This window comes from Rhinoderma darwinii, chromosome 9 (genome assembly GCF_050947455.1).
Source record: "Rhinoderma darwinii isolate aRhiDar2 chromosome 9, aRhiDar2.hap1, whole genome shotgun sequence".
In the NCBI taxonomy this organism is placed as follows: domain Eukaryota; kingdom Metazoa; phylum Chordata; class Amphibia; order Anura; family Rhinodermatidae; genus Rhinoderma; species Rhinoderma darwinii.
The window spans coordinates 70,004,937-70,017,607 of NC_134695.1; the positions used below are offsets into that span (position 1 = coordinate 70,004,937).

At 42.5% G+C, this 12,671-nt stretch overlaps 1 protein-coding gene and 1 long non-coding RNA gene across 5 annotated transcripts in view; one reads left to right on the forward strand and one right to left on the reverse strand.

Moving 5' to 3' along the window:
- Positions 1-12,671, forward strand: part of LOC142660961 (uncharacterized) — a 128,918-nt gene that overhangs the window by 38,287 nt on the left and 77,960 nt on the right. The gene's annotated exons all lie outside the window — the stretch shown is intronic.
- The window catches only part of LOC142660960 (uncharacterized), a 45,706-nt gene that overhangs the window by 18,268 nt on the left and 14,767 nt on the right, over positions 1-12,671 (reverse strand). For both annotated transcript variants that reach the window (XM_075838075.1, XM_075838073.1), the window contains exon 2: positions 2,152-2,275. In XM_075838075.1, coding sequence (XP_075694190.1) covers positions 2,152-2,275 — 124 coding nt within the window. The remainder of the gene's footprint in view (positions 1-2,151; positions 2,276-12,671) is intronic.

Consider the following 12,671-nt stretch of genomic DNA (forward strand, 5'->3'; position numbering starts at 1 on the left):
GAAGTCCTCCTCTGTCGGTAAATATCGTCGTTTGAACTTTTCCCCCCTTTTATGGTAATTATTTTTCCCTCTGGGACAGAGCTTCTTAACCACGCCCACTGCCACCACCTGTCCGGCCCTGACTGGCTAAGGAGTTGTCAATCAAAAAGAAGGAGGTGGAGTCCACTCTGAGATGCTGGAGGAATGAAAACCTGACTCTTTTCAGATGAAGATTTGACTCTTTTCTGCTCATTTGCATACGGCGTGGGACCGCTGAAAAACGGAATACTAAAGCTACAGAGCTTACTTAGAACATATTTATAGCTTAGATGACAATGATTTTTCACCCACTTTCACCAGGTATTGCTGGCTTTATAGCTAAAATGCTGGTGACAGGTTCCCTTTAAGTCGCATTTCCAGAATGCGGGCAGAGGGAAGAAGTTTATGCGCCTGCAAGGAGTCTGAGATTGTGAGTAATCAAGGAGAACATGAAGAAATTGATCATTTTTAGATATTTGGCCCTTCGGGGAGTTGGGACTGGAGAATTTTAGGAGCAAATAAGGATTCCATTGCTGGTCTGACAATTGCGGCAGAACCTTTTTTATATAACTGTCAACTTGAAGAAAACTAAAATGATCGATGGGTAACTCGGGATATTTAGAGCGGAGTTCTGAAAGTGTAAGAGACCTACGTTCTTCCTTATGTACAAACTGTTTTAGGGAGGTGATTCCTAACGTGTGCCACCTGTGGAAAATTACCCGTGGACTACCATCCTGAAAATGATTATTACAGATTAGTGGCAAGTGGAGAGGTAACAGAGGAGAAAGCTGGTGATGGCGCCTGATTTTCTGCCATGCTTTCCAAGGTGCAAAACGTAGTGGGTTAGCTCTAGTCTCCACAGATAAACCCTCATATGAGAGGTGCAGGAGTCCCGACAAAGCCCGTCCAGAAAATAATCCAGTTCTGGTGAGAACTGTGGTCGAGAGGATGAGGCTTTGGCAGTCGAGGATTTAGGCGCCTGTTTGTCCCCTTTAGTGCTGCTCTTGGGCTTCTGCTTTTCTAGAAGATGGGAGGAGCCAGACAGCTGAGAAGTCTGAGAGCGGGGGGGGGGGGGGGGGGATCTCCCTTCTGTAGATTTTGCTAGATATTTGTCCATGACGCAATCCCCAAATCGTGAAGTGAAGAGCGAGCACCAGGGGGCGCTGTGGGCGTAAGCAGAGGGATATGATGAGGAAGCTACCCAGTGATGCGTCACATAATCATTGAGGCATTAGGAACGTGGTGCTGCAGTCCTAAGCATGTGAAACCATGGTGAAGGGCCGCGCTGAACCATTATAGTAAGAAAAATAAACTGGTACAGAACTATCCAGCCCCAATATGAGATGATCCAAAACAAAACATATGCTCTCTCCAGCACTGATATTCCCAGTGCAATACTGTGAACCCTGAGGGGCATACAAGGGTGCAATGCTGTGAACCCTCAGGGGCATACAAGGGTGCAATACAGGCAGATGTAACTATAAATGGCAAGTTGCTGCTACCACTTCAATGGCCCAGAGCGTCAGGGGCACAAAACTCAGGATGGCAGGAGCCTGGGAAGATAACGGCCCGCTATCTGTATGCCCACTGCGTCGCACAGACCAGGGGATGGGAGCTGATGAGCACCGCTGCAGTGCTGACCCACGTGGCGCCGGCAGAATCGCTCAAAATGGCGGAAGCTGGGAATATGCCTGCCGCCAGACAACAACAGCCGCTGGCCTGGACGGGAGACGCATCTCACCTGAAGGCCGGGTTTCTCCTCCAAGGTGCAGGCCCCCGGGGATGTCAGCAGCCGGAGAGGATTCTCCAAGATGGCCACCGCCGCTGAGGCTGGATGCCACGATCCGGCGTTACACCGCCCAGGACTCCGCGGAGATCAAAATGAGGAGCTCCGGCAAGTTAAGCAGACCCTGCAATCCCTGTAGCAGCCCCCTGGAGCGGCTGTCCGGCGCGATGGCGGTAGTGCACCGTGGATTCTTGCAGGCCGCGATGGAGCTCCGTTTAAATGCGGCCATCCACTATGCCCCGCCCCCCCGGAAGTCCCCCTATCATACTTATTCCCCAGGGATATTGCAAAAAACAGGGTGGGAGTTCTTTAAATTACCTTGAGAAAGTCATAGTCTTATGTCTTACCTTCCGGACAAGTTATACAGCAAATGCCCCTGTGCAAATATTCATCTTCATTGCATTCTTGGTTCCGTAAAGTCCGATTATGAGCAAGACCATTATACTGTTTTTCTGGTGACGCAGATGAAACCTGTTAGAAAGTGGAACATACAGATTTTTGGTTACAAAGCTGATATTATGTAACCAGTGTACACCCCCACGGCCATATTATGTATAGAGTGTACACCCCCCCCCGGCCATATTATGTATAGAGTGTACACCCCCCCCCCCCGGCCACTTTATGTATCCAGTGTACAACCCCCCGGCCACTTTATGTAACCAGTGTACAAACCCCCGGCCACTTTATGTATCCAGTGTACAAGCCCCCGGCCACTTTATGTATCCAGTGTACAAGCCCCCGACCACTTTATGTATCCAGTGTACAACCCCGCGGCCACTTTATGTATCCAGTGTACAACCCCGCGGCCACTTTATGTAACCAGTGTACACCCCCGACCACTATATGTAACCAGTGTACACCCCCGGCCACTTTATGTAACCAGTTCACACCCCCCGGCCACTTTATGTAACCAGTGTACACCCCTGGCCACTTTATATAACCAGTGTACACCACAGCGGCCACTTTATGTAACCAGTGTACACCACAGCGGCCACTTTATGCAACCAGTGTACACCCCCGCGGCCACTTTATGTAACCAGTGTACACCCCCGCGGCCACTTTATGTAACCAGTGTACACCCCCAGGCCATTTTATGTAACCAGTGTACACCACAGCGGTCACTTTATGTAACCAGTGTACACCCCCGCGGCCACTTTATGTAACCAGTGTACACCCCCGCGGCCACTTTATGTAACCAGTGTACACCACAACGGCCACTTTATGTAACCAGTGTACACCCCCGCGGCCACTTTATGTAACCAGTGTACACCACAACGGCCACTTTATGTATCCAGTGTACAACCCCGCGGCCACTTTATGTATCCAGTGTACAACCCCGCGGCCACTTTATGTAACCAGTGTACACCCCCGACCACTATATGTAACCAGTGTACACCCCCAGCCACTTTAATGTAACCAGTGTACACCCCCGACCACTATATGTAACCAGTGTACACCCCTGGCCACTTTATATAACCAGTGTACACCACAGCGGCCACTTTATGTAACCAGTGTACACCACAGCGGCCACTTTATGCAACCAGTGTACACCCCCGCGGCCACTTTATGTAACCAGTGTACACCCCCAGGCCATTTTATGTAACCAGTGTACACCACAGCGGTCACTTTATGTAACCAGTGTACACCCCCGCGGCCACTTTATGTAACCAGTGTACACCCCCGCGGCCACTTTATGTAACCAGTGTACACCACAACGGCCACTTTATGTAACCAGTGTACACCCCCGCGGCCACTTTATGTAACCAGTGTACACCCCCAGGCCACTTTATGTAACCAGTGTACACCCCCGCGGCCACTTTATGTAACCAGTGTACATTCCCGCGGTTACTTTATGTAACCAGTCTACACCCCCGCGGCCAATTTATGTAACCAGTGTACACCCCCCCGGCCACTTTATATATCAAGTGTACACCCCCCCCCCCCCCGGCCACTTTATGTATCCAGTGTACAACCCCCAGCCACTTTATGTATCCAGTGTACAACCCCCCAGCCACTTTATGTATCCAGTGTACAACCCCCCTGGCCACTTTATGTATCCAGTGTACAACCCCCCCCGGCCACTTTATGTATCCAGTGTACAACCCCCCCGGCCACTTTATGTAACCAGTGTACACCCCCCCGGCCACTTTATGTAACCAGTGTACACCCCCCCCGGCCACTTTATGTAACCAGTGTACACCCCCGCGGCCACTTTATGTAACCAGTGTACACCCCCGCGGCCACTTTATGTAACCAGTTTACACCCTCCGGGCCACTTTATGTAACCAGTGTACACCCCCGCGGCCACTTTATGTAACCAGTGTACACTCCCCGGCCACTTTATGTAACCAGTGTACACTCCCCGGCCACTTTATGTAACCAGCGTACACCCCCGCGGCCACTTTATGTAACCAGCGTACACCCCCGTGGCCACTTTATGTAACCAGTGTACACTCCCCGGCCACCTTATGTAACCAGTGTACACCCCCGCGGCCACTTTATGTAACCAGTGTACACCCCCGCGGCCACTTTATGTAACCAGTGTACACCTCCGCGGCCACTCTCCATCAGTCCAGGCACTATAACATTCTGTGTGGTGGTCCCTTTATGGATTTGGAGCTGGGTGGGTTTTCAGTGGTCTCATAGAGTAGGCAGGTGAAGCGTAGTTAGATAGAGGGGTTGTTTTTGGTACCTTTAGACACTCTCCCCACCCATATAGAGAAGAACTCTGCCCATGAGTTTTAAAGAAGCTCTGTCACCAGTTCCTAGCAGTCCTATCTCCAACCTAATCTAATAGGCGCTTTGATGTAGATAACTACTGTTTTTGAGGTTTTTTTTGGAAAACTTTTATTTTTGACCAAGTTCTGAACATTGTAAGACTTATGCAAATTGTTCTTAATGACCAACTGGGTGTTTTTTTTAAAACTTTTCTTTACAACGCCCACTTGGTGAAAAGTAAAAAACCGCCCAGTTAGGCATTAAGAACAAATTAGCATAAATGTTAAAATGTTCATAACTTGGTCAAAAATAAAAGTTTTTAAAAAACAAACGAACCAGTAGTTTTCTACATCAAAGCGCCTATTAGATTAGGTAAGAGATAGGGCAGCTATGAACTGGTGACGGAGCCTCTTGAACTCCTTCCCTATCTGTAAGAAACCGTAAATATTGCAATCAAAGCTACCTTGATTTTGATGCCTTGTTTCACATGTCAACCACAGAGCCAGTAAAATCAATGGCACTTCAGAAGATGCATTGGTGATTCTATGTAGTACAGTCGGTGTCCTGATACTGGGGGTCAGTAGGGGTCTGATGTGATAAATCCTCTTTCCGCCAATGTAATAACAATTTAAGTGTTTGCACTATGACAAGTGAACTTTTAATATTTTAAAGGTAGAGATCACTACCCAAGGATTTGTTTGCATACCAGCTAATGAGCGCAACTTCCTATTGCAAACCTCAACAATTCAACCTAATGACCTCAAGAATTTTTTTTCATCTAGGGGATTTTCGTTCATCTGTGCACTGCCCATAGTCAGCAGAGAAGGAAAGTGATAAGACCTCCTCTGTAATGTGTTCACATCTGCGCCGGAACGGGGCCTTAGTTGACACCGGTTGGGTAAGGATTCCGTTGTTTTGACGGAACCAATACTGTAGTCGACTGCGGTATCCATTCTGTCAAAATGACGGAACCCTTAAACAACGGTGACAAACGGAAAGCATTTGCATCGGATTCATCACCATTGAAATCAATGGTGATGCAAATGGAAATCTATGGTTTCCGTTTGGATTCCGTTCATGACGTAAAGAGCCGACGGAACCCATGAACGGAGTCCTGACGCAGATGTGAACGAAGTCTAACAGGATGAAATTTCCCACAATAAGGGATCACCTGAAGAACAGTCCTACAACGTATAGCTAAAACACTGTAGCGACTTATTAAACCCACCAAACGTTACATAAATGAGTACGATTCTGTGAGTAGTCGCTGATTGACGGCTTAAATCAGTCTTTAGTCATTTATTGACTGCTAATGGAATAAATGTGGCAGAAAAGCAGCGAAATGTGCATTGTAAAATGGCGTAAGTCAAGATTTTGAAAAAAGAAAAAACTTCAAATAGGCTCGGCTAAACAATTAGCAAATTTTGCGCCGAGTTTGTCATTCACTTCCACCATTTTTTTAGGCGTATTACCGCCGATAGCAGGAGGCATTACTGTGTCTGGTCTGTTGTGAGTTTTTCCATTTGTAGGCCTCATTTGTGAATAGTAGTGTAGACAAGAACTGGAGATGTTGTCCTTGGCGACCAATCAGATTACTTATTGTATTTTTAAAACTGCTCAGGAAAAATAAAAGCAGTGATCTGATTGGTTGCTAAGGGCAACACCTATGTTCTTGTCTGCACTAGTTTTTATAAATTATGCCCATCGTGTAGCGCCATTGTGATAAATTGTAAGTGTCCATCTTGCAAAACTACTGATTTAAAAGTGCCCCACGTTACAAACAGATGTTATTTAAGCAAACCCACAGCAACCTTTGTTTGTGCATAATCCGATATGTTACTATTACTATCGTCAAAGTCCAGTGAAATGACAATCAGTTGCCGGTTTTTATCTAATTTCTATGGTAAGTTTTCTAAGGACAGTATACAAATACGTTTTCTTCTGCGTCACCCCATGTTTTAAACATGACTCACACAAAACATTTTGTTTTTAAAGAGGCTCTGTCACCAGATTTTGCAACCCCTATCTGCTATTGCAGCAGATAGGCGCTGCAATGTAGATTACAGTAACGTTTTTATTTTTAAAAAACGAGCATTTTTGGCCAAGTTATGACCATTTTTGTATTTATGCAAATGAGGCTTGCAAAAGTCCAAGTGGGTGTGTTTAAAAGTAAAAGTCCAAGTGGGCGTGTATTATGTGCGTACATCGGGGCGTGTTTACTACTTTTACTAGCTGGGCGTTCTGACGAGAAGTATCATCCACTTCTCTTCAGAACGCCCAGCTTCTGGCAGATCACGCTGTGACGTCACTCACAGGTCCTGCATCGTGTCAGACGAGCGAGGACACATCGGCACCAGAGGCTACAGTTGATTCTGCAGCAGCATCGGCGTTTGCAGGTAAGTCGATGTAGCTACTTACCTGCAAACGCTGATGCTGCTGCAGAATCAACTGTAGCCTCTGGTGCCGATGTGTCCGACACGATGCAGGACCTGGGGAAGTGACGTCACAGCGTGATCTGCCAGAAGCTGGGCGTTCTGAAGAGAAGTGGATGATACTTCTCGTCAGAACGCCCAGCTAGTAAAAGTAGTAAAAACGCCCCGATGTACGCACATAATACACGCCCACTTGGACTTTTACTTTGAAACACGCCCACTTGGACTTTTGCAAGCCTCATTTGCATAAATACAAAAATGGTCATAACTTGACCAAAAATGCTCGTTTTTTAAAAATAAAAACGTTACTGTAATCTACATTGCAGCGCCGATCTGCTGCAATAGCAGATAGGGGCTGCAAAATCTGGTGACAGAGCCTCTTTAAATGAATCTAGTGTGTCCTCAAGACAGTGGACAGATTTCATATAGTATCACCCCCTACTGAGTAATTCACTAATGTTCTGAGCAGATATTTGGTTGTTTCCATTCAGCAGCTTTGCCTGACCACTTAAGATAAATATGTTTACTACAACAGTATTCACAATTACAATACTGCTCATTATGTACAATAATATCTCTACTATAATACTGCCCCCTATATACAAGAATATAACTACTATAATACTGCCTCCTATATACATGAATATAACTACTATAATACTGCCCCCTACATACAAGAATATAACTACTATAATACTGCTCCTATATACAAGTATATAACTACTATAATAATGCACCTATATACATGAATATAACTACTATAATACTGCTCCTATATACAAGAATATAACTACTATAATAATGCACCTATATACATGAATATAACTACTATAATACTGCCCCTATATACAAGAATATAACTACTATAATACTGCTCCCTATATACAAGAATATAACTACTATAATACTGCTCCTATATACAAGAATATAACTACTATAATACTGCCTCTATATACAAGAATATAACTACGATAATACTGCCTCCTATGTACAATAATATCCCTACTATAATACTGCCCCTGTGTACAAGAATATAAATACTATAATACTGCTCCTATATACATGAATATAACTACTATAATACTGCTCCTATATACAAGAATATAACTACTATAATACTGCCCCCTACATACAAGAATATAATTACTATAATACTACCCCCTATGTACAAGAATATAACTACTATAATACTGCCCCCTATATACAAGAATAGAACTACTATAATACTGCCCCCTATATACAATAATATAACTACTATAATACTGCCTCCTATATACATGAATATAACTACTATAATACTGCTCCTATATACAAGAATATAACTACTATAATACTGCCCCCTACATACAAGAATAGAACTACTATAATACTGCCCCCTATATACAAGAATATAACTACTATAATACTGCTCTTATATACAGGAATATAACTACTATAATACTGCCTCCTATATACAAGAATATAACTACTATAATACTGCCTCCTATATACAAGAATATAACTACTTTAATACTGCCCCCTATATACAAGAATAGAACTACTATAATACTGCCCCCTATATACAAGAATAGAACTACTATAATACTGCCCCCTATATACAAGAATAGAACTACTATAATACTGCCCCCTATATACAAGAATATAACTACTATAATACTGCCTCCTATATACAGGAATATAACTACTATAATACTGCCTCCTATATACAAGAATATAACTACTATAATACTTCCCCCTACATACAAGAATATAACTACTATAATACTGCCCCTATATACAAGAATATAACTACTATAATACTATGCTCTATATACAAGAATATAACTACTATAATACTGCCTCCTATATACAAGAATATAACTACTATAATACTGCCCCTATACAGTGGAGGAAATAAGTATTTGATCCCTTGCTGATTTTGTAAGTTTGCCCACTGTCAAAGACATGAACAGTCTAGAATTTTTAGGCTAGGTTAATTTTACCAGTGAGAGATAGATTATATAAAAAAAAATAAAAAAAATAACATTGTCAAAATTATATATATTTATTTGCATTGCGCACAGAAAAATAAGTATTTGATCCCTTTGGCAAACAAGACTTAATACTTGGTGGCAAAACCCTTGTTGGCACGCACAGCAGTCAGACGTTTTTAGTAGTTGATGATGAGGTTTGCACACATGTTAGATGGAATTTTGGCCCACTCCTCTTTGCAGATCATCTGTAAATCATTAAGATTTCGAGGCTGTCGCTTGGCAACTCGGATCTTCAGCTCCCTCCATAAGTTTTCGATGGGATTAAGGTCTGGAGACTGGCTAGGCCACTCCATGACCTTAATGTGCTTCTTTTTGAGCCACTCCTTTGTTGCCTTGGCTGTATGTTGTCGTGCTGGAAGACCCAGCCACGAGCCATTTTTAATGTCCTGGTGGAGGAAAGGAGGTTGTCACTCAGGATTTGACAGTACATGGCTCCATTCATTCTCCCATTGATGCGGTGAAGTAGTCCTGTGCCCTTAGCAGAGAAACACCCCCAAAACATAATGTTTCCACCTCCATGCTTGACAGTGGGTACGGTATTCTTTGGGTAATAGGCAGCATTTCTCTTCCTCCAAAAACGGCGAGTTGAGTTAATGCCAAAGAGCTCAATTTTAGTCTCATCTGAACACAGCACCTTCTCCCAATCACTCTCAGAATCATCCAGATGTTCATTTGCAAACTTCAGACGGGCCTGTACATGTGCCTTCTTGAGCAGGGGGACTTGCGGGCACTGCAGGATTTTAATCCATTACGGCGTAATGTGTTACCAATGGTTTTCTTGGTGACTGTGGTCACCTTGAGATCATTAACAAGTTCCCCCCGTGTAGTTTTCGGCTGAGCTCTCACCTTCCTCAGGATCAAGGATACCCCACGAGGTGAGATTTTGCATGGAGCCCCAGATCGATGTCGATTGACAGTCATTTTGTATGTCTTCCATTTTCTTACTATTGCACCAACAGTTGTCTCCTTCTCACCCAGCGTCTTACTTATGGTTTTGTAGCCCATTCCAGCCTTGTGCAGGTCTATGATCTTGTCCCTGACATCCTTAGAAAGCTCTTTGGTCTTGCACATGTTGTAGAGGTTAGAGTCAGACTGATTAATTGAGTCTGTGGACAGGAGTCTTTTATACAGGTGACCATTTAAGACAGCAGTCTTTAATGCAGGCACCAAGTTGATTTGGAGCGTGTAACTGGTCTGGAGGAGGATGAACTCTTAATGGTTGGTAGGGGATCAAATACTTATTTCTCTGTGCACAATGCAAATAAATATATATAATTTTGACAATGTGATTTTCTTATTTTTTTTTTAGATAATCTATCTCTCATTGGTAAAATTAACCTAGCCCAAAAATTCTAGACTGTTCATGACTTTGACAGTGGGCAAACTTACAAAATCAGCAAGGGATCAAATACTTATTTCCTCCACTGTATACAAGAATATAACTACTATAATACTGCCCCTATATACAAGAATATAACTACTATAATACTGCCCCCTACATACAAGAATATAACTACTATAATACTGCCCCTATGTATAAGAATAGAACTACTATAATGCTGCTCCTATATACAAGAATATAACTACAATAATACTGCCCCTATATACAAGAATATAACTACTATAATACTGCCTCCTATATGCAAGAATATAACTACTATAATACTGCCCCTATATACAAGAATATAACTACTATAATACTGCCTCCTATATACAAGAATATAACTACTATAATACTGCTCCTATATACAAGAATATAACTACTATAATACTGCCCCCTATATGCAAGAATATAACTTCTATAATATTGCCCCCTATATACAAGAATATAACTACTATAATACTGCTCCTTATATACAATAATATAACTAATATAATACTGCCCCCTATATACAAGAATATAAGTACTATAATACTGCCCACTATATACAAGAATATAACTACTATAATACTGCCTCCTATATACAAGAATATAACTACTATAATACTGCCCCTATATACAAGAATATAACTACTATAATACTGCCCCCTATATACAAGAATATAACTACTATAATACTGCCCCTATATACAAGAATATAACTACTATAATACTACCCCCTATATACAAGAATATAACTACTATAATACTGCCTCTATATACAAGAATATAACTACTATAATACTGCCCCCTATGAGCTAGACTGTCAGCAAGTTTGCACAGACTTCTGGATGGCAGTACTGCAGTCTTACATATTCTCTAATGTATAACTGGATAAGTAGACGCATTCGTATTCAAGAGTCTAGGAACGCTTGGTGACAACAGATATGATCACCACAACAACAACTGTCATGGGGGTCAGATGACAAATGTGCAAAGTGTTGCTGTGATACATCTTCCAATCCTATAATTCTCCATGAAGAGGCTTCTCTGCCATTCAGAGCAGGAGGAAATCCGGGTGATCGCAAACAACACAATAGCTGCTGAGGCACTTGTAGCTTCTCTAGATTTCAGAATTTTGCCTATTTATTCAGGGATATGGAAAACGGGATGCATCATTGGATTGTTAGTCAGATTGGTTGATATGGGTTCAGTGATGCAGTTTTTAGAGTCCCTTTAAAGAGGCTCTGTCACCAGATTTTGCAACCCCTATCTGCTATTGCAGCAGATAGGCGCTGCAATGTAGATTACAGTAACGTTTTTATTTTTAAAAAACGAGCATTTTTGGCCAAGATATGACCATTTTTGTAGTTATGCAAATGAGGCTTGCAAAAGTCCAAGTGGGTGTGTTTAAAAGTAAAAGTCCAAGTGGGCGTGTATTATGTGCGTACATCGGGGCGTTTTTAATACTTTTACTAGCTGGGCGCTCTGATGAGAAGTATCATCCACTTCTCTTCAGAACGCCCAGCTTCTGACAGTGCAGATCTGTGACGTCACTCACAGGTCCTGCATCGTGACGGCCACATCGGCACCAGAGGCTACAGTTGATTCTGCAGCAGCATCAGTGTTTGCAGGTAAGTTGTTCAGAAATGTAGTAGGAATGCGGCCTGTACACAAAAGGATTGTGAAACTCGTTCTACAAGTGACTAGTCACAGTGGGTGCGGGGACGATCATACGGTGAGGGGAAGTGGTTATGATGTGACGTATCATTACAATAACATGTGCAAGGTGCTGGGGTTAAATTGTGTGCAGATGGCGCGGGCGGTGGTTACTGTACTCAATTACATCACTCACTTTGCAAAACAGACATTTCCTAGAAGTGGAATTTATATATTTTTTGCTTTTGTATGTTTCAGCCGTTACTGATTATACCGTAACCTATAGACATAGAAGTATGACGGCATAGCACAATCAAATGTCATTAGTTTGCTTATTAAAATGTTTGCTCTTTTGAAAAAAAGTTGTTGATTTCTTTCATTCCTAATGTATTTACATTTTTCTAATATGGTAAATCATCATCATTGCTATAGATAGATTTAAGCTTCTCCCAGGTATGTTTAAAGAGGCTGTCACCACGTTATAAGTGGCCTATCTTGTACATGATGTGATCGGCGCTGTAATATAGATTACAATACTGTTTTTTATTTAGAAAAACGATCATTTTTGGCGGAGTTATGACCTATTTTAGCTTTATGCTAATGACTTTCTTAATGGACTACTGGGCTTGTTTTACTATATGGCCAAGTGGGCGTTGTGGAGAGAA